The sequence below is a fragment of the Geotrypetes seraphini genome, chromosome 5, assembly GCF_902459505.1.
Source record: "Geotrypetes seraphini chromosome 5, aGeoSer1.1, whole genome shotgun sequence".
Taxonomy (NCBI): Eukaryota; Metazoa; Chordata; class Amphibia; order Gymnophiona; family Dermophiidae; genus Geotrypetes; species Geotrypetes seraphini.
In genome coordinates, this window is record NC_047088.1 from 19,485,413 (window position 1) to 19,511,803 (window position 26,391).

Consider the following 26,391-nt stretch of genomic DNA (forward strand, 5'->3'; position numbering starts at 1 on the left):
ATTTATATATATACTAGTCTTATAGCCTGTTACATTAACAGGTGCTAGAATATATGTGTGTGTGTCTCTCTTTATTTATTTTTCTCTCTCTCTCTCCTTAGCCGCTTTCTTTCTTTCTGTCTTTCTTTTTCCTTGGCTGTCCATCACCACCCCTTGCCTGCTCCCCCTGTCCATCCTCCCTTCCTTTTACCTCCCCTGTGTCCACCACCACCCCTTCACAGCTCTCCTTATGCAGCAGCAGCCCTTCTCCCTTTGTTTTAGCTCCCCCCTGTCCAGCAGCACCTTCCTTCTCCCCCTGTCCAACATTAGGCCTCCGTTCCTTTTTCTTCACCCACCCCCTGTCCATCAGCACCTCTTTCCTTCTCCCCCTGTCCAGCAGTAGGCGTCCCTTCCTTTTTCTCTCCCCCCTCCTCCTTCTTATCCCTATGATACAGTTACCTTGCTCTGCCCCTGATCAGAGGTTCCCGACAGCCGCCCAGTTGCACCCATTGGAAAAGTTCCCTCTGCGGCATCCCGCACCCCTCCTGACGCGACTCCCGTTGTCTTTCTTTCTGTCTGTCTCTGTCCCTGGCCCCCTTTGTCTGTTTGTCTTTCTGTATATCTCCCTGCACCTGTGTCTTTCTGTCTCCCTTCCTTCCTGTCTGTGTGTCCAAAGCAGCATTCCCTTCCCCTCCATTTCCCTCCCCCCATACCAGTTCCCTGTGCACCTGCCCCTGTGTCTTTCTTCTTGTCTTTCTGTCTCCCTTCCTCCCTCTGTCTGTGTGTCCAAAGCAGCATTCCCTTCCCCTCCATTTCCCTCCCCCCACACCAATTCCCTGTGCACCTGCCCCTGTGTCTTCCTTCTTGTCTTTCTGTCTCCCTTCCTCCCTTTGTCTGTGTCCAAAGCAGCATTCCCTCCCCCTCCATTTCCCTCCCCCCACACCAGTTCCCTGTGCAGCAGCATTATTGTTTCCTCTACCCCCTTTCCCTTCCCATAGTCGCGACTACAAACGGGTGCCCGAGTCCTTTGCCGGCGGCCCCCCCTTCCCTTCCCTTCCCGCGGGTCCGAGTACACATGGCGATTCAAGCAGCGTGTCCACCAGTCTTCACACGCTGCTTCGGGTCCTTCTACAGGCCTGATTTACTCTGGCACGTCCAGAGCAAATCAGGGTAGTAGAAGGGCCCGAAGCAGCGTGTGAAGACTGGTGGACACGCTGCTTAAATCGCCAGTCGGGGCCGCGGTAAGGGAAGGGGGGGGGGGGCGGCAGAAATCTTCTTCTACCTTGCCTCTCCTCCACCGTCGGGAGTCAGCGCCAGGAGCTTTAACGGCTGGTGGTTCCGCGTTGAAACAATCCCGCGCCTCTTTGAAAACTGTGACGCCGCTGGAGCCGGGAGACGACGGAGAGGGCAGGGGGTGAGCCGCGCATGCGCACTTCCTAGCTACAGCTCACAGAAAACGGACCCGCGCTTAGGAAGTGTGCATGCGCGGCTTACCGTTTTATTATATTAGATTTATATGATATGAAGTATTAGCATATGTGTGGTGCGTAGGTAAATTTTTTAAAAAAGTATAAAATAAAAGAAGTGATTGATGGATGTGTGGGAATTTCAGTTTATAAATTTGTAACAAACATAGCTCTTTGTCTTTATGAATTATATTTTAATATAGTAGAGCTATTGAATTGATATTATATCTCCCAAAATTGTTTAGTGTGTGGTAAACCAATGAATATGCATGAGATCTATTTGCATGCACTGCTTCCAATGCATATTCATTGGGGAAATCCTGAAAACCCGACTGGATTGCGGCCCTTGAGGAGGGACTTTGACACCTCTGCCATAGAGAAAGAATGTACTCATTATCACCTATTTTCCGAGGCCCAAAATTTTCCGGCTTTTACTTGAAGGCCGCAATCTAGTCGGGTTTTCAGGATTTCCCCAATGAATATGCATTGAAAGCAGTGCATGCACATAGATCTCATGCATATTCATTGGGGAAATCCTGAAAACCCGACTGGATTGAGACCCTCGAGGAGGGACTTTGAGACCCCTGACGTAGACAGACTGGTTAAGGATAATCTAGTATCACATACGAATAAATGTCCTCATTGGGTCGCTAGGGAGATTGGCACCCCCCTCCCCGCCACTTGAGCACTTCCCACATATCTCTTGAAATGTTCGCTGGCATAAACAGCATCTTCCACCTGCTGCTAGCGCCAGCCTTCTGACATCACATTCTAGTCCCGCCCCCAGGATGTGAAGTCGGAAGCGAGCTGAGGCCGGCGTGAGCGTGAGTAGGTGGAAGATGCTGCTCCCCGGTGAACATTTCAAGAAATACGCCAGCGGGGTAGAGGGGGAGGAGAGGCACCGGCACTTCCGCGAAGACAACGCCCAGGGCGGTCTGCTCCCCCCCACCCCTTTCTACGCCACTGAATGTACAGCGTTGCTTGCGCCTGGTAGCGCTATAGAAATCATAAATTTATTGTTGGTTTTCAATGTTCCAGCACCAGCTTGATTATTTCCCCTTGAGACTTTTCTAGAACCTCATGAACAGGCAGAGAATATTTCAAAATCTCTCAGGCTTTCTACAGTTAGCAAATATTTCTTGGAATGCGTTTCTTAATATGCACTTATTACCAAGCTTATATTGTGAAATCACCACAAACAGCTGTGTGATGTCAAGATTTAAATCGCTATCACCTTGAGTTTGCGAAGAAGGGATGAAGAGAAAGCAATACCACAGTGGAGCAATTTGTAATTTGCTTAACAGACTGCCAAATTTCCAGCAAAAATGAATGAATTGATGGCTTTTATAAAAAATCTCAAATGCTTAAAAGGTTCCCAAGGAGGATATGCAGTGCCAGCCTGGGATTTAGCTTTCCACAGAAGAAAAATAAAAAAGTATAAGGACTGAGAAATTCCAGTTGAGCGTAGAGGATGATTGACTTTGGACCAAAGGATCAGACCAATTTAGATGTCTTGAAGGGTCTTCTAAGTCCATGAACTAACTAGATGTCAAACTTTTAAAGTAATGACAGAAGTATACGAGGTCTGTTCAAAAAGTTCCAGGACAGTTTGAATTGCGCGTCAATGGGAAGTTCTTTTGAGACACACTAGGTGGCGTTACGTAGATTGAAACTTCACGAGTAACCTCCTTTTTTCCCCCCGTTTGTTGATATCTGTTTTTGTCCGAGCTACAGCAGTTTTTGTAAAAGTGTGTTTTTACAATCGGCAATCGGCCGTTTTTCATCATGTGCGACCTCAATGAGCAGCGCTGCAGCGGGAAGTTATGTTTTAAATTGGGTAAGACCGCGACAGAAACTTATGAAATGTTGAAAGTGGCTTATGGCCAACATGTCATGAGTCATGGAAGATGTTTTGAATGTGTCAAAATTTGCGAATTTTGCACAAAAACACGACGACAGTTCTTCCCCAGCCACCTTACTCTCCTGACTTGGCCCTTGCAACTTCTTCTTGTTTCTTAAACTTAAATCCACCCTGAAAGGAAAATGATACGACACCATTGAAGACATAAGTCTCCTTGACTACTGCAACATCCTCTATCTCCCCTGCCCTGCAACAATGATAAAACAACTACAAACAGTACAAAACACAGCCCTGAGACTAATCTATTCACTAAGAAAACACGACCACATCACCGAGGCATATCTTGACTCACAATTCAAGCAAGAATATTATTTAAATTCTACTGTCTATAAATAGTCTATAAACTGTCCATAAATGGTGACAGCCCAGCCTACTTGAACAACCACCTAATCCAAACTACCACAACCAAATACAGGAGAACCCAGACACCATTCACATACTCTCCAATCAGAGACATCAAACGGAAAAAACTATATGATGGTCTTCTAGCCACACAGGCAGCAAAACTAGACCACCAACTCTCTAATCTACTAATCGCGACCCCAGACTACAAAATTTTCAGAAAAGAAATAAAAACCTTGCTATTCAAGGAATCCATGAAGACTAACACCATATGAAACATTTCAATCCTCTGAAGCAACCCGCTCTACTCTGCAGTGTTTTCCTCTGCTGCCCCCGGGTGTTTACCGTCTTTCTGGCTCCCTCCTCTGTTTTGCTGCAGCATTTGTGCGGCCCCAGAAAAAAATTTTCGGCCAATGTGGCCCAGGGAAGCCAAAAGGTTTGACACCCTTTAAACCAGGGGTGCCCACACTTTTTGGGCTTTTGAGCTACTTTTAAAATGGCCAAGTCAAAATGATCTACCAACAATAAAATTTTAAAAAACACAAAGCACATTGTACACAGAGAAAATGTAATCATTATTTATATTCTGGGGTTTTTTCAAAGAGATCAAGGCAGATGACTTTATGCAATGTCACTTCAGTAACAACTATACAAAAATAGACAAATATACCCCCTCCCTTTTTACTAAACCGCGATAGCGATTTTTAGCGGAGGGAGCTGCGCTGAATGCCCCGCACTGCTCTCGACGCTCATAGGCTCCCTGCACTAAAAACTGCTATTGCGGTTTAGTAAAAGGGGGCCATAGTGCAAAATATAGACAGCAGATATAAATTCTCAAAACGGACACATTTTGATCACTAAATTGAAAATAAAATCATTTTTCCTATCTTTGTTGTCTGGGTATTTCATGAATCTCTGGTTGCACTTCATTCTTCTGACTGTGCATCCAATATTTCTTCCCTTCTTTCAGCCTGCTGTATGCTTCCAGACCTCATTCCCTCCGCCAACTTTTTCTTCCTCTCTCCCTGCCCCCTCCCCTTTCTTTCTTTCAGTCTCCTTGCCCCTCTTTCTTTCTGTCTGTCTTTCTCTCTCCTTGCCCCCCTTCTTTCTGTCTCCCTGTTCCATCCCTGCCTGCTCCCAAGCCACTGCCGCCACCATCGGGAAACAGGCCTGCAAACCACCACCTCCCCTCTTCCCCCTCCCCCTAGGAGCCACAAACACTACCTGTTGCAAACTGCTGCACGGGACAGGAGTTTTCTGCAGGTATTTCCAAGGACGGACCCTCCCAGGGATATCAATGAAGCTGAAGCCGGACCGATGTTATCGATGTCTCCAAGTGTGCAAACAGGCGTTCGATCGGTTTTCTCCCCCCCTCAAATCTGTCCTTCGTCCCACTTCCACCCTCCACACCGCCGTCTCTGAAGGTGCTCGCGACCGACACCCCCCCCCCCGAAGCTTGCGCTCTCTGCCGCTTCATGCCCCCCAGTCCCCCCCACTTGACGCAACTTTCTACTTCTGGTGGGGTGGCCCTTGGCAGAGGGGAAAGCTCCAGGACTGGCCTGGGAATCCCTGTGAGAAGGGGGGAGGGGAGGGAGACTGACTGACTGACTGACTTTTCAGCAGGTAGTGAGAAGAGCTGCCGGGTGCGCAGGGATCGTCAGGATGCTTCGGGTCCATCTGGCTCTTGAAAAGCAAGTAGAACGCAAAGGCAACGCGATCGACTCGTGTTGCCTTCGCGATCTACCAGTCGATTGCGATCACCCCTGCTTTAAACCATCTTGCAGCCCCCTTTAAGAGTGACGGTATAGAAAAAAATATATATATATAATATATATATAACTATATATATATATATATATTATGGTTACAGCAGTATTTCGCAAACTTTTCCAAGCCACGGCACACTAAACTCGGGGCCGCGGCTGGAGGCACATGCACAGACATTGAAATGACGACATCATATTCAGGTGCGACATCCGCGCATGCTTGGAGGTCCTCCAGACGGGGCCCTGAGCTTGTTAACCCTAAAATAGACTATGCCGATGGGGAGGAACAGAGAGCAGGAGAGGCGCCGGCTGACTCGCCTACATGACGTGCCTTTGGTGGCACACACGGAATCTCGCCACGGCACACAATTTGCGATACACTGGGTTAGAGGGATGACCTTCCTTCATTTTACTAAGGGCGGTTTGACTTTTTAAGCTTTAAGAGAGGGTCAGGAAATCTTTTGAGCCTTTGCGACTGTATTCACGTTTATTTGCTGCTCAGTATTTTCAAATGCTCTGGAGTACAGCTGAAGCTAAAAAGAAAGAAGAATCCTCGCATCGCAACATGATTTTTTTTTCCCCTAGCATGTTTCACGCTGCAGGGAGTAAATTCCTTCCCCACCCAGGACTCGGTACTAAACATGATTTAGGAACTCAAAGATTCTTCCCCCCATAGCAACCCATTTTCCCTCTGGTTACAAAGGGAAAACAACAGTACAGCCAGCATAAGGAAGACAAAAGGTGTATTCTTTTTTTTTTGGGGGGGGGGGGACGGAAAATCAGACAAGCTACATCTCCACGCACTGTGCTAAAAGTATAATTGGTCTAACAATCTTTACTGCTTTTCAATGCTTATATTAACTACAGAGGAATTGGGGTCTTCGTTCATGCTTCAAACGGTAGTGGCATGTTTGTGAGCAGAATACCTAGGAAGTATTGGCAATGCTCACATATCCTTTTTAGCAGAATTTTATTTATTTATTTTTTACTACAGAGACCTGCTAAATTATTTAGCTGAGCGATCAATGTGCAGCATCCAGACATGACCTGGTCTTACGGCGACATGGAATTATGACTTGAGGAGATTCAGCTTCAGAGGTTGGCTTTCTCGGTCTTCAGGCCTCAGGAGGATACCAAGTTCAGCCAATTAAACCCACAAAACATCCATTCTTCTCCCTCACTCTGAGATACCAGCTGGAAACTGGACCTTGTTGCCACCCAGGAGTGGGATTCTCTGAGCAAAAGATTATTATTATTTTTTTTTTTTTTTTTTAAAAGGATCTGAAAATTCCTCCAGGAATAAAAAGTGGATCCACTGTCAAATTTGTTTGGCTGAACTACAGGATGACTGCATTCCTTCCCTGGAAAATGCATGTCCCGCCCAATTTGATTCACGTGTTTTCCACCTTTCACAGGTGTGGCCTCAACTATCCTCCTTGCTCATTTTATTCCCCTCCCTAATTTCCTTATCCCAACTGTGGAAATGTGAGGGAGATATTGCTCTAAAGCAGTGGTCTCAAACTCGTGGCCCAGAGGCCACATGCGGCCCAACAGATATTATTTTGAGGCCTTCGGTATGTTTATCATAATCATAAGTAAAATAAAACTGTTTCTTGATCATACGTCTGTTTAGCTATAAATTACAATACTATCATTAAGACTTAACCAAAAGGAAATATTTATAAACTATAAAGAGAGTTTTACCTCATGCAAAATTGTCATTTCTTTAATAAGACATTAACTATTTTTTTCTGAGGCCCTCCAAGTATCTACAAATCCAAAATGTGGCCCTGGAAAGGGTTTCAGTTTGAGATCACTGCTCTAAAGGCATCTTCTACCATCCTTCACCAGCTGGGTCAGGTATTCCACCCCTCCCTCCCCCATGAATTTCTGTCTCTTTTCTGAGGGGTTATTTTTACCTATAGACATGTTGACCCCTTTGGAATGGCATAGCCACCTAATGGTTAGAGAGGCTGGGCTGACAACCAAAAGGAGCCCAGTTGAAATCTCACTGCTGCTCCTTGAAATAGAAACAAAGGCCATTTGCCCATCCATTTCATCTACTATTCCTTCCTCTCCCTTAGAGGTGTACTTGTCCCAAGCTCGCTTGGCTAGAAACATAGATGGGACCTTGGGAAGTCACTTAACCCCACCTTTGCCTCAGGTGCAAACTCAGATTGTGAACCCTCCACGGACAGAACCTAAGAATTGCCGCTGCTGGGTCAGACCAGTGGTCCATCGTGCTCAGCAGTCTGCTCACGCGGTGGCCCCCGGGTCAAAAATAACTCATTGTACCTAAATACTGTACATACTACTTTGAAAGTTTTCAGGTGGTATATAAGAAATTATAAACAAACATTTTATAAGTCTTTCTCGCCAACATCCCATATGTTTTGGAAAAGACAAAAAAACCCTCAAAAACCAAAAAGGGCTTCAAAAGTTATGTTCTCTCTCTGAACCACCTTCCTTTATATGGAAATGCTCGTGGACATTTTCTGTACAATGTTTACCATACTGAGACAGAGGGAGCCCTCCCTTAACGGGCCACAGTTGGCCTGGGTGTTTCACTGCACTGCCACTGCTCTATATAAGACATGTTAGAAAATACACCGGTGGGGAGGAAGGGGGGAAAGAGAGAGAGAGAGAGAGATGCCAAACTGCAGGGTGGTGGAGGAAGGCGAGGGACAGAGAGAAAGGATTAATGCTCCCGACTGATAAGCAAAATTTCTCAGGTTGTGAAATCGCCTTTCTTAAGACTTCACGAAGGCTACTCAGGAGAGAAAGTCCAATAAGTCCAAAAGGGCGAACAGAATGCGAGGAATGATAAAGAAGGGGATAACAAACAGATCGGAGAAGGTTATCATGCTGCTGTACCGGCCATGGTGCGCCCTCACCTGGAGTACTGCGTCCAGCACTGGTCGCTATACATGAAAAAGGATACGGTACTACTCGAAAGGGTCCAGAGAAGAGCGACCAAGATGGTTAAGGGGCTGGAGGAAATGCCGTACAGTGAAAGATTAGAGAAACTGGGCCTTTTCTCCCTCAAACAAACAGAGGAAATTGAGAGGGGACATGATCGAAACATTCAAGGTACTGAAGGGAATAGACTTAGTAGATAAGGACAGGTTGTTCACCCTCTCCAAGGTAGGGAGAACGAGAGGACACTCTCTAAAATTGAAAGGGGATCGATTCTGTATGAATGTAAGGAAGTTCTTTTTCACTCAGAGAGTGGTAGAAAACTGGAACGCTCTTCCGGAGTCTGTTGTAGGGGAAAACACCCTCCAGGGATTCAAGACAAGGTTAGACACGTTCCTGCTGAACCAGAACGTACGCAGGTAGGGCTAGTCTCAGTTAGGGCGCTGGTCTTTGACCAGAGGGCCACCACGTGAGCAGACTGCTGGGCACGATGGACCACTGGTCTGACCCAACAGCGGCAATTTTTACGTTCTTATGTAAGTTCTGATTCACACATTTCTAAATTTGATTACCATAATGCTGTTTAATTCCGGTATCACCAAGGCTCAACTCTTGTCTCCAAACTCTTCAGACTTCTGCAATTCCACTCTTGTACAAAGTATGCAAACTTAACTATACTATACTATACATCTATTTCTAAATTTTATGCGTCATTCAAAGTTTATAACAAATTGGTTACACATTTCGTTCTCCCTACTAATGAATTCAACCAAATTATACCAGTTTGTCCAAGCCTCTTCCGTAGATGGCATTTGGACATCTACAGAAGAGGCTTCACTCGTAAAACCCTACATTTGGGTGAGATGATTACATTTGCAGATGACACCAAACTGTTCAAAGATGTTAAAACTCACGCAGGCTGAAAAAATTGCAGACAGACCTTAGGAAACTGGAAGACTGGGCATCCAAATGGCAGATGAGATTTAATGTGGACAAATGCAAAGTGATGCACATTGGGAAGAATAATCCAAATTATAGTTATCAAGTGCTAGGGTCCATCTTAGGGGTCAGTGCCCAAGAAAAAGATCCAAGTGTCATTGTAGACAATACGTTGAACCTTCCACCCAATGTATGGCGGTTGCCAAAAGAGCAAACAAGATGCTACAATTAGAAAAGGGATGGTAAACAAGACTAAGGATGCTATAATGTCCCTGTATTGCTCCATAGTGCAACCTCACCTTGAGAACTGCATTCAGTTCTGGTCTTATCTCACAAAAGATATAGCGGCACTAGAAAAGGTTCTTATGGGGACAACAAAAACAAGAGGTCATTCAGAAACACTGAGAGGAGACAGATTCAAAACGAATGCAAGGAAGTTCTTCTTCACTCAGCGGGTGGTGGACACCTGGAACGCGCTTCCAGGAGAGGTGATAGGACAGAGTACAATACTGGGGTTCAAAAAGGGACTGGATGACTTCATGGAGGCAAAGGGGATTGCAGGGTACAGATAGAGGGTTACTTACAGGACATTAGGTGAATAGGGTATGAACGTTTTAGGTTAAAAGCACTTACAGGCCATGGACCTGGGGGGCCGCCGTGGGAGCGGACTGCCGGGCACGATGGACCCTTGGTCTGACCCGGCAGGGGCAATGCTTATGTTCTTTTGTTCTTAAGAGCGACCAAGATGACAAAGTGCCATTTGGAATAGGAGCATTCTGAGCCAAATCACACCCTGTGCACCCAACCAATTTTCACACCCCGTGCAACCCACCACTCCGTATTCTTCATCCCATTAAACCTCTATTACACTCTTCAACTCTTAATATTCTAACTCTCTCGTTGGTATTGGCCAACTGGTCTACTGCAGCACTTGCATGAAGGGCTTAGATGCCTACAACTAGTATAAACACACCTCCGTCATATTACAGGAGCCAAAAAATACAATCTCGTCACCCCACTTCTGAATGCAGCTCCTTGATTTCCTTTGTTAAACCAAAATTACTTACAAATTACTATTACTAGTTTACAAAATCTGTACTACTGGAGAACTTCTGTTCCTCTCATGCCTTTTGACACCCTACTTTCCATCTTGGACGTTAAGATGGAACCAAGAGCAGTTAGTAGCTCCCTCTTTTAGAGAGATTGTCTATAACAACATTCAGCATTCAATTTTCTCATTCCAAGGCCCATTTGGAATGCACTGTCTCAGCATCTTAACCCATTAATTGGCAGATGGTGTAACTTGATATTGAACGAGAACAACCGTGCCAAGTAGCAAGCATCTGGAGATGCAGATCTCCCATAAGAGCCATAGAAGACATGTTGACGTGAAGAGCAACAATGCCAAATGAAGCGTTAAACTACAATGTACCCTCAGCACTTCAATAAACATTGTTTCCTCTAAGCATGGAAGCAAAGGATACAAGTTGTGATCGCAATCTTCTCTCGCCCCCCCCCCCCCACTATCCTGTCATGAATTATATAAATTCTTCCCTCCTATTTTCTTATCTAATCTAACTCTTAAGATTTATATACCTGATCATCCCTAAAGATATAGGGCTCAACTCGGTTTACAAAAATAAGTTGATCTTGAGATAGATCATTAGGAATTACATTCTAAAAAAACGTTGAAACCATAGTAGTTTTTAACACAGACTTTGTAACTTCTCCATTGATTACCAACAACCCTCTTACAAAAATAACAAAACAAGAACCAAAAAAACTCACACCACTAGAGGGAAGATCAACCCTGAAGAATTCTGGTCCCGCTATGAGACTATCAAAAACCAAAACGAAGAAACAGAACTATTCATGACCTCCTGGATCAAAGACAGCACTAACATCCTAGATGAAATAGCCCCCTTAAAATCCCACAGAATCAGATCCTCAAATCTAGAAGGTTGGTTCGACGCAGAGTTGCTACTAATAAAAAAGGACCTAAGAAAATCAGAAAGACTATGGATTAAGTCCAGTACCCAGGAGCATAGAGTTGCCTGGAGACTAAAACTCAAAAACTATAAAAACCTCACCAAGGAGAAACGAAAAGACTTTTATGCCCACAAAATTGGTAACATCTCCACCAACAGTAAAAACCTTTTTAAACTGGTCAACGACCTCTACAACCTCGAGACGCTCATCGACAACCATGAAGAACCCACTTTATCCTGACACCCTAGCAGATTTCTTTAATTCCAAAGTACAAAATCTAAGATCTTCGATAACATCCTCAACCAATCCCCATGGATACTTTCCTATACTCGTAGACTCCGACATCTAATCCTGACTCTGGATCCAGAACGAACCTAAGCTGGAACCACTTTACTACCATCGACTGGCAAACCTTCAATAAATATTACAATAAATATACCAAAGCCTTCTGCAGACTGGACACCTGCCCCCCAAATATCATGAAAACCGCACCAACTCATTTCAAAGTCAATATGTTGGCATGGATAAACAGTTCACTATCCACAGGAAATTTCCCGGCAGAACAAGGCCATATAATAATAACCCCTATTATAAAAAACACAAAAGAGCCACTCAACACCCCGTCTAACTACAGACCGATCGCAAGCATCCCGCTGTTCACCAAAATAGCTGAAGGGCTAGTTAATGCCGAAATCACCACATACCTAGAAAAATTCAGTATCTTAAACGACAACCAATCAGGCTTCCGCCAGGACCACAGCACCGAGACCATCATTGCCGCTCTACTCGACCACCTTCATTCACTTTTCAGCAAGGGCACAAGCGCCTTGATAGTACAACTTGATCTTAGCAGTGCATTCGACCTCGTAGACCACTCCATCCTCCTAGACTGCATTGCCTACATCGGCATCTCTGGCCAAGTCCTCAATTGGTTCCGCGGATTTCTAAAAAAATAGATCATACAGGGTATTCAAGAATGACTCCCTCTCATACAGCTGGGATAATGCCTGTGGGGTCCCACAGGGCTCCCCCCTCTCCCCCACCCTGTTTAACATCTACCTCGCCTCCCTGGGAAACCTCCTGCAAAACCTCAAGCTCAAATTCTTCATCTACGCAGATGACATTACAATAGTCATCCCACTAATCAGCTTCTCTCCAGAGTTGCTCACCTCTCTTTCAAGCTCACTTACTCAGATAGAACTCTGGATGCTATCCCACAGACTAAAATTAAATCCTGACAAAACCAAATTCTTCCTAGCTACCCCCAATGACAAAATCAAAGACACCACAATCCAAGTGAAAGGTATGGCCTTCCCCATCGAACAAACCTTAAAAGTATTGGGAGTCACCCTAGACAAACATCTATCCCTGGAAAAACATACTGATATTACGGTCAGGAAATGCATTTCAGTTCTTTGGAAACTACGCACCATAAAAAAATACTTCGATGACACCTCATTCCGCCTGTTGACTCAATCCTCCATTCTCAGCATCCTAGACTACTGCAACATCATTTATCTGGCCTCCACGAAGAAAACCATCAGGAGACTGAAACTTATCCAGAACACTGCCGTTCGCCTTATATTTGGCTTAAACAAATGGGACCACATCACCCCTTTTTACCACAAACTACATTGGCTACCCCTTGAATCTAGAATCCTATTCAAGTTCACGTGCTTCTGTTACAAAACTGTCTTTGGGCTATCTCCGAGCTACCTCACCCCTCATTTCATCCTGAACTGCAACAAAAAGAACTCCCGCAGAATCAATCTTTTCGCCTTCCCCTCCCTAAAACTTTGTCACCTCAAAAGGTTCTTCGACAAAACCTTCGCCTTCCAGGCAGCCAAACAGAACACTTGGCTAGCCCAAATTCTGCTCAAGGCCCACTCCTACCTTGATTTCCGAAAAACACTCAAAACGCATTTATTCCACGCTCAATATCCTCAATCCCATCTCTTCCATTTCTCTCTCCCCTCCCTCAAACGACCCAACTCGCCCGGTCCCCTCCCCCCTCTTTTAGATCTCCCCCATCTCACTAACTCCAATGACCTACTCATTCCCCCCCCTCGCATGCCCATCTTTATCACCTCATTGCCTGTAATTATGATCAACTGTAACCATGATCAACTGTAATTTCTTGTTAATTTTGTTCCAATACCTTCTTTACTTGTAAAGATAGTTTATTGTAATTTCTTATTAAGTTTTGTTTAATTGATGTGAACCGCCTAGAACTCCCTGGGTATGGCGGTATACAAAAATAAAGTTATTATTATTATTATTATTAACATTTTAAGGAAAACCTGAAAGGAAATACATGACTTGTATCTGAACGTGAAGGTCATTCCATAGTGCAGTCAATAGGAAGGAAAAAGATCGAGCAATTTTGCTGGTTGATCGAGAACCTTTGACCAAAGGAAAAGATAACTTTCTGTAGTTTTAGCCTGTGTGTGGCTCAGCTGGCTTATCCAATGAGTGGGATAAGAAGCCCTTAATAAACTCAGAAACTTGCAAAGCTCAAGGGACAGCCCCGCAAGGGAGCTTTATCATGATCAGAGTAGAGGACCAGAGTTCACCATGTCATCCAGAAGACAGAACTTACAGCAATACTGAACCTCTTCAATCACATTGGTCACCCCCAGATCATAGAAGCATCCAGTGCATTCCTCAGAGATCTTCTATCTACACACTCTTAGCTTCTGACACTTGACAGGGTTCAGAGGCCTGACTAAGGGTAGGAACATTTTTCTGGATTCTCGGGTCACTCATAAAACTATGGCACTAAGCCATTCATTCATTCACACCAAGAAATTGTACCTTATTATAGGTATACATTTAATATTTTCCAAAAGATTTTTTTTTTTTTAAATTTAAGCACTGATTGCCACAGACACCTGTTAACACCTGAACTTTATTCTAATACAATTGGGCAGATAGGATCGAAATAGAATACTGCTGACAAGTAAGAATCAGAGCCTATATCAGTGCTGGTATGGGATCACTGCATTTCTGCACCGTCATCTTCCTGGGCACGGAATGATCTACTGGTGGAAATGATGGAGGCTGGCTTTGTATCAGAATTGAATATGCTTGGGATAGAGAGGAACAGAGCCGAGAAGCACAAAAAAAAAAAAAAAGACATAGGAATGGAGAGGCAGCTGGCATTATTTTTTATGATGAGAATTTATACTCTTACCTGCCCAACCTGAAAGAGCAGCGGGTTGGAACCAGGGAAGCCAAAGTCCAAATTACACTGATGGTCCTTGTAACCTTGGGAAAGTAATTTAACGTTGCTATTGTCTCTCAGTACAGATAGACGGTAAACTGCCTGGGGACAGGGAACTCTCTTGAATCTTGACTACAACACTTACTATACCACTTTTATTGCTAAGCAAAGCAGTGTACTTCTGAAATAGAGAAGGACACGGGGACAAATTTTTCCCCGTCCCCGTGAGTTCTTTTCCTGCCCCTGCCCCATTCCTGCAAGCTCCATCCTCATCTGCACAAGCCTCAAACACTTTCAAATCCTAAGTAGCAACATTCTAGAGCTCAGATTGTGATGTCATTATGCCTCATTCCACCAATGCCTGAGCTCCGTCCTCATCTGCACAAGCCTCAAACACTTTCAAATCCTAAGTAGCAACATTCTAGAGCTGAGATTGTGATGTCATAATGCCTCATTCCACCAATGCCTAAGCTCCGTCCTCATCTGCACAAGCCTCAAACACTTTCAAATCCTAAGTAGCAACATTCTAGAGCTGAGATTGTGATGTCATTATGCCTCATTCCACCAATGCCTAAGCTCCGTCCTCATCTGCACAAGCCTCAAACACTTTCAAATCCTAAGTAGCAACATTCTAGAGCTCAGATTGTGATGTCATTATGCCTCATTCCACCAATGCCTAAGCTCCGTCCTCATCTGCACAAGCCTCAAACATTTCAAAATCATAAGCGTTCGAGGCTTGTACAGTTAAGGCAGCGCTTACAGGAATGGGAGAGGGACAGAGACAAAACTCACGGGGACAAATTTGACCCCTTGTCATTCCCTATTCTAAAACAAAGTATTGGAAATGGACTCTATTAAAGTGATAGGAAAGGGGGGGGGGGGCACAAATCCAGCAACAAAAAGGGGGAAAAAAGCACACAAATGTTCCGGCAGAAATTCCTAGGCCAGACTCATCACTGAGCGTCCAGCCTACGCCCTGTGAAAAAGCTAAGTCTTCAAGGAGCTCCGAAATTGGATGCGCGAGATCTCAAAACTGAGCGGCCAATAGGAGCAAATGCCACAAAGTCAGGACCCCTGACACGTTCGGCCCTAGCCGCACCTAAAAACAGAGGGAATGGCCATTAGCAGAGTGAAGATTTACTCAAAGGAACACGGGAGGTAGCGAGAACTGCGAGAGTCAGCTAGGTACAGCGCTCTGTGGGTGGAAGGCCAATTTAAGCCGGACTCTCTACCGCAGTAATGCCAATATGATCATATCACTTTCCTATTATATTTCTCAGCATGACAGAGGAAACGAACAGCCCTGTTTTGTACTGTTGGCAAACATCTAAGCTTTGCATAAACCAGGTTACAATAATCTTATGTAACCTGCTATGAGATTCCAGTGGAGAAGCATTAGCTACATGTGAATACATGGCAGAAACCTGGACAGACTGGAGAAGCCAGCCAGTCCTTAGCTGCTCTCATTCACTATTTACTCTGTACTCCCATGTAACGTCACTGAAAAGATAAGTCAGAAGGTGGGGGGGACAGACCTTGTAAAGAAAAAAAAATTAATCAAATCACCCTCAAAGGCTCCATATGGGGGGAAGGGGTAAAACGAGGACCTGGCAGATCTTAACTGCACGTCCTTAAAAATCTGCCTTTATTGACAGCTGCGATTTCAGATTTCACGTCTGCAGGTCTGCGTTTTAGCCCTTAAATGTTGCCGTTTCTGACCCCCACGGGATCTGTGCTGACAGTCTTAATAATTAATTTGAGGAAACACTTCAGAGCTGCGGCAGGGAAACCGTATTCTCACTTGGTTCAAGCCGGTCTTGAACCCAGATCAGCAGGGCCCAAGACAAGACAGCTACCCTAAACTCCAGGCTACTTTGGCAGCTTGTGAAATAACAAAGTTTTGCTACTTTTAGTCTCGGCATAGGTCATGGCTCCGATAAGACCTCCATGACAATTTAGCTCTGAGAGATCCTAATGCTTTTCCCTCCTTAAGAGGATGCTAAAAGTGGCAAAATTTTGCTCCGAGGTCCGTGCCACTTTTAATCTCAGCATAGGAAGGGAAAATCATTAGAATCCGTCAGAGTTAAATTTTCATGGAGGTCTGTCAGAGCCATGACCTATGCCGAGACTAAAAGTAGCAAAATTTTGTCATTTCACAAGCTGCCAAAGTAGCCTGGAGGTTAGGGTAGCTGTCTTGTCTTGGGCCCTGCTGATCTGGGTTCAAGACCGGCTTGAACCAAGTGAGAATACGGTTTCCCTGCCGCAGCTCTGAGGTAAAACGCAGACCTCCCATAGCTGAAGCGTTTCCTCAAATTAATTATTATTAATTAAGACTGTCAGCACAGATCCATGGGGTCAGAAACGGCAACATTTAAAGCTGTGGAATGAGAGGCTAAAACGCGGACCTGCAGCCGTGAAATCTGAAACCTCAGCTGTCAATAAATGAAGATTTTTAAGGATGTGCAGTTAAGATCCGCCAGATCCGTGTTCCCCCCCCTTCCCCCATATGAAGAAAGCTGAAAAGGTTTATAAATGTCTAACAAAAGAACTTTGTTTTAAGGCCTGAAGACTAAATTTAGCATGTCTATGCTAAAGAAACAAATGAGAATTCTGAACATGACCTCAAAGTCTCACATGCACTGCTAGTGCTCTTCTGAATATCGTCGTCTTTCTTCAGGGACAGCAATAAAAAGAAGCTGCAAACAGGAATCGCCATTCTTTTCCACGAAATAAAAGTACTAATGTCAAGTAAGCAAGCAAGTACTTTGAACAAGGGTGTCAAAGTCCCTCCTCGAGGGCCGCAATCCAGTCGGGTTTTCAGGATTTCCCCAATGAATATGCATGAGATCTATTTGCATGCACTGCTTTCATTGTATGCTAATAGAGCTCATGCATATTCATTGGGGAAATCCTGAAAACCTGACTGGATTGCGGCCCTCGAGGAGGGACTTTGACATCCCTGTTTTATAGCCTAAACAAGAAAAGAGAAAGTAAGGAGGTCTTTGAAAAAGCCGCAATCGAAACCACACACCTACGTTTAATGCAGTGGTTCTCAACCCTGTCCTGGGGACCCCCCCAGCCAGTCGGGTTTTCAAGATATCCCTAATGAATATGCATTTGAGAGATTTGCATACCTGTCACTTCCATTATATGCAAATCTCTCTCGTAAGAACATAAGCAATGCCTCCGCTGGGTCAGACCTGAGGTCCATCGTGCCCAGCAGTCCGCTCACGCGGCGGCCCAACAGGTCCAGGACCTGTGCAGTAATCCTCTATCTATACCCCTCTACCCCCTTTTCCAGCAGGAAATTGTCCAATCCTTTCTTGAACCCCAGTACCGTACTCTGCCCTATTACGCTCTCTGGAAGCGCATTGGCTAAGGCTCTTAACATTTGCATCTCCTCTTCCTATAGGCTAAGGCTCTTTGCACCTGCATTGTGATGTCATAGAGCTTTATGGTTATAGAAACCTAGAAACATGATGGCAGATAAAGGCCAAATGGTCCATCCACAGCATCCACTATCTCCTCCTCTCCCAGAAGAACATAAGCAATGCCTCCGCTGGGTCAGACCTGAGGTCCATCGCGCCCAGCAGTCCACTCACGCGGCGGCCCAACAGGTCCAAGACCTGTGCAGTAATCCTCTATCTATACCCCTCTACCCCCTTTTCCAGGAGGAAATTGTCCAATCCTTTCATTAGGGATATCTTGAAAACCCAACTGGCTGGGGGGTCCTCAGGACAGGGTTGAGAAACCACTGGTTTAATGAATCTAGCTAGAGATATATTTTATTAGGCTAATGGCTGTTTTAATTTTGTAGACTTTCAACTCTGCCGAAAACTTTCATCTTTGCGTTTCACAACATCCTCTTAAAGATGCAGAGTAGAAAACGACACGGAGACAAATTTGTCCCCGTCCCCGCAGAAACTCAATTTCCCCGTGAGTTTTGTCGCTGTCCCTGCCCCTCCCCCATTCCTGTAAGCCCTGCGTTAACCGCACAAGCCTCCAACATTTATGATTTTAAAGTGTTAGAGGCTTGTGCAGATGAGGGCACAGCTTGCAGGGATGGGGCAGAGACAGGAAAAGAACGCGCCGGGACGGGAAAATGAGTTCCCATGGGGGGGGGGGGTAGTCGAGGAAAAATTTGTCCCCGTGTCATTCTTTAATGTGGAGCCATGAAACTTACAAGATATTCCACTTTTCATTTCAGTGAGGCAAATGCATCTAGTAAATGGACACAAGTAGAGGGAAACCAAGCCATTGTGACATCACCGATGAGGATGGCTCTTAGGCATTGGTGGAGTGAGGCATTATGACATCACAATACAAGGGGCCGCTGAAAAGTTCTCAGCCCAACCAAGAAGAGAATGATGTGGAGTAGAGAATGACACGGGAACAAATTTCCCTGCAGGAACTCAATTTCTCCACCCCGGCCCAGTGAGTTTTGTTGCAGTCCAGTGTTTGAGGCTTGTGCTGATGAGGACAGAGCTTGCAGGGATGGGGCAGGGACAAGAAAAGAACTGGCTGGGATGGGAAAATGAGTTCTCGCGGGGACAGGGAAAAATTTGTCTCCATGTCATTCTCTAAAGCAGAGTTCTTACGTTACACTTCCCACCCTGCGAGGCCCACTCCCACTCCATGTACCTTTGCCACATTTCCTTTCAAGCTGCAACTATACAATGTGAAACAACAATGTTTTCCCCCCCCCCCCTTCTGAGCCGCACCGCAGGATGGAGGGAACAGCCGCTGGCTTGGGGCAGAAACTGCTGAAAATGTGGATCTGTCACCAGTGAGACAAAGTGGGGAGGGGGGATCTCACAAGCTAAAGCTTCCACATTATATCTATCCCTCAGCATAATCTCTATTTGTGCAAAGAAACAAGGGAGAGCTTGAGGGGGAACCAAAAGCGAGTCTGGCCAAGGGGGAAGGAGGGTAGAGGGAGACCGAGAATCTCCAGAACTGCAACACAAAGCATCCACCAGAACCTGGCGATCAAAAGCGAAACTACACAGGACTTCAGAATTAGGTCCACAACCCAAGCATCTCTTGCCTAAGTGTGAACTCACTAGTGGGGGTGTGAAATTCGCACCACAAGTGATCCGTGGGTGACATTTTACAGCGACAAGACTTTCTCTACTTGGCAAACACCTGTAGCACCCCCAAGCCAGCTCTCTCGCTAGCAAGATTTGGGGGCCAATAAAGCAGCTGCGGTGGCCGGGCCGGGCCCACCCGACTCACCTGCATCACGGTGGCGAGGTGGCACGGGTTGAGGAGGTAGATGAGCGTCTTGGTGGCGAACTTGAAGCCCACTTCCACGCCGAAGGTGAGGCAGACGGCCACCAGCAGCAGGCTCTTGGCCAGGCTCTCCGGGGGGCCGTCCCGCCGCCGCTCCGCCCGCTCCGGCTGGCCCCCGGCGGCGATCCGGCGCAGGGCCACGGCGATCTCGAGCAGCCCCAGGGCGAAGAGGACGAGGCTCTCGAGCAGGCGCTGGGGCGGCGACAGGAAGGCGGCGCACTCGGGCCCCCCGTTGCCCGCCAGGCTGGGGTCGACGCCGCCGTACAGCCAGTCCAGGAGGCTGCGCACGTCGTAGCGGGACATGGCGGAACAAAGGCGCCCCGATCGCCCCCAGCTCGGCCGCCTGCGCCAGCCCGCCACTAGGCGTGGCTCTAGGCGCCTGAGCCCGCCTCCGGGTGGGCTCGCCCAGATTCGAATGTGCGCCAGAGCCCGCCTCTGGGCGTGGCTGCCGAGGCCTGAGCTCGCCTGGCGCCCGCCCCCTGGGGGCGTGGCCATAGCCCGTGGCTCCGCCTTCTTCGGCGTGGGTGTGGCTCCTGCCAGAGCGATTGGGCTCCCGGGACTTCGGCGGGCCGGAGATGCAGTCCAGCACCACGGACAGTAAAGCTTTGCAGCTTTCGAAGTACAGCTCCCTCACCCCCACCACCACCCAGTTTGCTCTACCCAATTTCAGAATTCTTAATTTCCCTGGAGATATGCTAAAAAAAAAATACATGATGGAAAACAGAGGGCTCCTTTTACAAAGGCGCGCTAACGGGGTTAACGCGCGCGACTTTTCATCAGGCGCTAACCCCCGCGCTGGCCCAAAACTACCGCCTGCTCAAGAGGAGGCGGTAGCGGCTAGCGCAGTGGTTCCCAAACCTGTCCTGGGGGACCCTCAGCCAGTCAGGTTTTCCAGATATCCCTAATGAATATGCATGAGAGAGATTTGCATACCTGTCACTTCCATTATATGCAAATCTCTCTCATGCATATTCATTAGGGATATCTGGAAAACCTGACTGGCTGGGGGGTCCCCCAGGACAGGTTTGGGAACCAGTGGGCTAGCGCGTCCGGCGGTTTAGCGCACGCTATTACGCGCGTTAAACCGCTAGCCCAGAGTCTTAGTGAAATAAATCAAGGGAATTTGCCAGTACTGGATGTAAATAATATAACAGCGATTTTTGACTTCTCTGAAGTTCACATCGACTCTAGATACCTTTGCTGATATCTTTTCTGTTTGAACAGGATTGAAATGCTGTTATGAGAATGTTTTTTGGCTTTTCTCAAATGTTATTTCATGGTGAAAAAGTATGGATATTTCCAGATGTTGCGAAGGTAACACAAGAACGAAGAAAATCCTTTCTTGGTATGAGACAAGATGTAAAAAATCTGGGAGCCACTTTTATGTTAAGCTAGCCCTGTAAATGCTGGATCAGATATATGGGGCTAGCAGGAATCTCAAAATCCCTCCATGAGGGCCGCAATCCAGTCGGGTTTTCAGGATTTCCCCAATGAATATGCATTGAAAGCAGTGCATGCACATAGATCTCATGCATATTCATTGGGGAAATCCTGAAAACCCAACTGGATTGCGGCCCTCATGGAGGGACTTTGACACCCCTGCTTTAGTAGTTAGACGTGTTTTTGTCTAAAAAGGATGCTTTAATAGCAGAGCGCTGATAAACGCTTACAATAGTCGAGATGAAAACATTTACGATTATTTCCCAAACGTTATCGATCTCTTGCTTTCTGTATACTGGACCAAGAGCAGAACCACCCTAATTTCTTTGAACTTGCAGGGATCTCAAAGTCCCTCCTTGAGGGCTGGAATCCAGTCGGGTTTTCAGGATTTCCCCAATGAATATGCATTGAAAGCAGTGCATGCACATAGATCTCATGCATATTCATTGGGGAAATCCTGAAACCCGGACTGGATTGCGGCCCTCAAGTTGGGACTTTGACACCCCTACGCTAAAGTATGTCTTTTTTGCTCCTGGGCACATTGATTTCGAAGTACAGCTCCCTCACCCCCACTCCCTCTCCCACCCCCACCAGTTTACTCTGCAGAGTGCTCACTAGTTTTCACGTGTGTCCTTCCTGTGCGGATGATCCCTTTGAAGAGCCCAGGTGTAACTGTAGTCAGTGGCGTACCTAGGGTATGTGGCACCCGGGGCCCATCATTTTTTTGACACACACCCCCATGTAAAAAAATATTTTTTGTAATGACCATGAAACGGAATAAATGGTCAGAATAGAAACAGGCAGTGAAAATTTTTTTTAATTGAACCTCATATATTACATTACATTACAAGCAGCGCTGTTACAAACATATTCTGAAGGTCAATGCTAAGGTTAACAAAGTTTCCTTCCTTGGACCAGAAGGAGATACTGACAAACCACTGGAAGAGATCCCAAAACAACTACCCAGGAACAACACCCAAAGACTCACTCAGTGTGTGAACCAGTTGAGTGGAGTGGACTGATTAGGGGGTGGAAATGGGCCCGAAGTTTGCTCAACAGAATTTCCCAGACCACCTCTTCCTCTCAACACATTGACACGCTGCCACCACCACCACCATTAGGAACATCTCACCGGGTAGGCTAGCAATACTTATAAACTTTATAAAACACATTATTATATTTTCTTGCAGTGCATGCAAATAGATCTCATGCATATTCATTGGAGAAATCCTGAAAATCCGATTGTATTCCGGCCCTCGAGGACCGGAGTTGCCCATGTCTGGTCTAGAAAGTTTCAGTAAATTGTCTCAGATTTCAAGACTTCTCCAGACCCTGTCAAAAAGTACAATACATGACTTTAAACCAAGTGACTTTAGACCAGGGGTGTCAAAGACCCTCCTCAAGGGCCGTAATCCAGTCGGGTTTTCAGGATTTCCTCAATGAATATGCATGAGATCTGTTAGCATACAATGAAAGCAGTGCATGCAAATAGATCTCATGCATATTCATGGGGGAAATCCTGAAAAACCGACTGGGTTGCGGCCCTCCAGGAGGGACTTTGACACCCCTGCTTTAGACTGTTCACAATCTGAATACTTCAAAATTCTCAACAAATTTGTTCTCACTGCTGCCTTTATTTTATAATAAATCTATACTTTTATGCAGCAGCATTGCTGGTGTGGCCTGAGTCAATTTTTATGGAAAGGGTTAGCAGCCACCCTTTTCCATCTATGAATTTATACAGAAAACAAGCTTGGCCTGCCTTTTGTAAAGTCTTGTTTTTAAAGTCCTGTAGTCATATCCCGAGGATCCGCAGGAGAGGAGTCCAACCGGAATTCAAGGCCCTCAGTATCTCTCCTCTTGTCTTCTTATACACCTTCCCGAGAACCTAGAGAATGACATGGGGGACAAATTTTCTCCGTCCCTGTGAAATCGATCTCTCTATCCCCGTCCCGAGTTCGGTCCTTGTCCCTGCCCCATTCCTGCAAACTTTGTTCTCATCTGCACAAGACTCAAACCCTTTAAAATCATAAGTGCTTGAAGCTTGTGCAGGTAAGGCAGAGCTTGGAGGGATGAGACGAGGATAGGGACAGCACTTGCGGAGAAAGGGGTCCAACCGGAATTCTCTTTGGCACCTGAGGCATTGTACTGCAGTCTTGGTTCAAGCAGTTATTGTCCGATGGCCTCGTAACGCATCTCAGCAGTTCTCTTATTCAGTCTCACAAAGCTAGCAGCATTCCCGGCAAACTTCTTGTTGCCCACCGATTTTGCCGTCATGGCAATCTTGTGTAAGTCCAAGGGGTTCTTGTGTGATGATGTGAGAAAGTTTCCGCCCGGGTCCCTGCGAGTTCTCTCACAGCCCCACAAGGGCAGTGGCACTTCCAGTCACATAGCAAGCTTCCCGTCTCCCAGCTATTCATCTTTGGTAGGCCAAACTACAGTGGTGCCTCACACAACGAACTTAATTGGTTCCAGGAGCAAGTTTGTTATGCGAAAAGTTCGTTATGTGAAACGCGTTTTCCCATAACAATACATGTTAAAAAAAATAATTCGTTCTGTAGCATAAAATATGCTAAGATGACATAAAAAAAGATAAATTTTTTGTTATTATTTTTATTTAGATACATCTAAAAACATAATTGTTTTTTAAAACAACACACATTTTTTAAATTTAAAGACAGACTAAGTAGAGTCTAATTTTACAGTGAGAGAGGGCAGAGTCTCAGCGGCAAAAACTGGGACTTAACTGTTCATTTTTTTTTTTTTCTAGCATCGGGGAAGCGGCGAGAGTAGCTCCGCCCCCCCCCAACGCATCAGCAGTAGGCGCCGGGCCCCTGCGAGCCGACGGTCCGCCACTGCACAGGGAGCCAGGCGGAGAGAGGGCAGTTAAGCGCAGTGCCTGCGCGGAAGGATGCAGCTCGGGCGACTTCGTTGTGTGAAACGAAGTTCGTTGTAGGGAGCAAGACATGAAGTTCGTTGTGCGCAGCGTTCGCTGTGCGAGGCGTTCGTTATGCGAGGCACCACTGTATTTGTTTCTATCAGAAGGAGATTTAGCATATCTCACACCAGCCATGCTGAGATTTGTTAGAACAGAAACATGATTATTACTATTTTCTTACCAAATGTATTTATTTCGTTTTAAAATTTATATACCGTTTTATTCCAAAACGGTTTACAAATAATTACGTACATAAAATATTATAACATTTAGAACAAGATAAAAACAAAACAAACAGATTCAATCCTTACATAAAATCAATTTCTCAAAGAAATGCATCTACCTATAATTGTGTTTTCAGCATTTTCCTAAATGAGCTCTTATCTCTACATTTTCGGATTTGACCAACCAGCTTAACCCCTGCACATGTAAAAGTCATGCCCTCCATTTCCGTTTTCAGCAATGCTGCACTTTCAGAGCTCAATGATCTTAATGGCTGATACTCAGACATCAAACCCTTAAAAAATTCAGGGATCGTACCATATTAAAATCGGTGACATATCATAATGGCTTTGGTTTGGATGCTGAATGCAACTGGCAGCCAATGCAATTGTCGGAGGTATGGAGCAAGTTGCTCATATCTTAATGTTCCAGTTATCAATCTAGCCGCGGCATTCTCTACCATCGTAATTTTTTTTTTCCAAATTCTTTATTCATTTTAAAAACCAACACAACGTGCAATAAATTTACCAACAATTGGTATAAGAATAAAACAGCACTTGTTACAATCAAATAATAAGATAAGTACATATCTCCCCTTCCCTCCCACCCACCCATCCTGGATGTGTATAACCTTTATTCAGAAATCAAAGGGTGATAATAATAATCAATTCTTACAAAATTTTGTTAATGGATCCCAGACCTCTTTGAATTTATTATACTGTCCCAATTGTAATGATTTCATACGTTCAAACCTATAAACTTGACATAAGATTTCCCACCAAAAGTGATAATTTACCCTATCCCAATTTTTCCAGTTTTTCGTGATAAGCTGCAGAGCAACTCCTGTCATGATAAGAAGTAATCTATTTTTATTTGCATCAATTGGACTCTTGGGTATTAAAAGAGTTTCAAACAACACTATGGGCTCCTTTTACTAAGGTGCGCTAGCGTTTTTAGTGCACGCACACGATTAGAACGCACTATAGCGCGTGCTAGCCGTAAAATTACCGCCTGCTTAAAAGAAGGCAGTAGCGGCTATAGCCGAAAAATTACCGCCTGCTTAAAAGAAGGCGGTAGCGGCTAGCACGCGGGGCAATTTAGCGTGCCCTATTCCATGCGTTAAGGCCCTAACACACCTTTGTAAAAGGAGCCCTATGTCATATGACAATGTCAGTGAAGCTTCTTTTTTTTTTAAGTTCAATTTGTTTATTGAATAATTAAGAAAAGGAAAAGAATAATATACATCATATAACATGGAAAAAAAACAGGTTACAGAAATTGGCAGAAAATATCATAATAATACAGAATATAAATTTCCGAGAGAATTTGTACAGAATATATATATTGACTTGACCCTATGTGGATCTCCAAAATCTAAGTATCGAGGGACAATAGAATATCAGATGATCCAGTGTCCCTTTATCAAGATGACAATGCCAGCATCTATTAGACTTAGAACTATCTAATCTTTGCAAACGAACAGGGGTCCAGAAAATTCTATATAACAAAAACAAAACAAAACAAGATTGTCTCATAGATGCTGACGCTGTACATCTCGTCCTCCAAGTCCAAATCCGTGGCCATTGAGTAGCAGAAATCTGATGCTTTGTCTCAATGCTCCAAATGTCCCTTAGGCTTGTTTTTGGTTTCTTATTCAAATATTCCGATATTAATTTATACCACTTGGCGGCCTGATGCCCTAGCAAATCTGTCTGGAAGCACAAGCCCGGCAAGCTATTGTCCGCAATTTTTCTGAAGTATGACCTGCTTTGGGTCTTGCCAAATGGAAAGGAAGTTTAGAAATAAAAGACGACAAGGATAGTGATATCAGAAAATAAGATCTTGCTGATGGTTGAGAAATAGCACAATGAGTCAGTGCATGTGAACAGCCAAACAGCCTGCAAGAGAGAGAGAAAGTGCTGGAAGAACGCCAGGCTTATCATTTTGCAGGCAATTAT

At 45.2% G+C, this 26,391-nt stretch overlaps 1 protein-coding gene across 1 annotated transcript in view; it reads right to left on the reverse strand.

Moving 5' to 3' along the window:
* The window catches only part of TMEM164 (transmembrane protein 164), a 111,080-nt gene extending 90,852 nt beyond the window's left edge, over positions 1-20,228 (reverse strand). Inside the window, exon 1 of the mRNA XM_033944228.1 lies at positions 19,777-20,228. Within this exon, the coding sequence (XP_033800119.1) occupies positions 19,777-20,136 (360 nt within the window). The 5' untranslated portion in view covers positions 20,137-20,228. The remainder of the gene's footprint in view (positions 1-19,776) is intronic.
* Between the last annotated feature and the right edge of the window lie 6,163 nt (positions 20,229-26,391).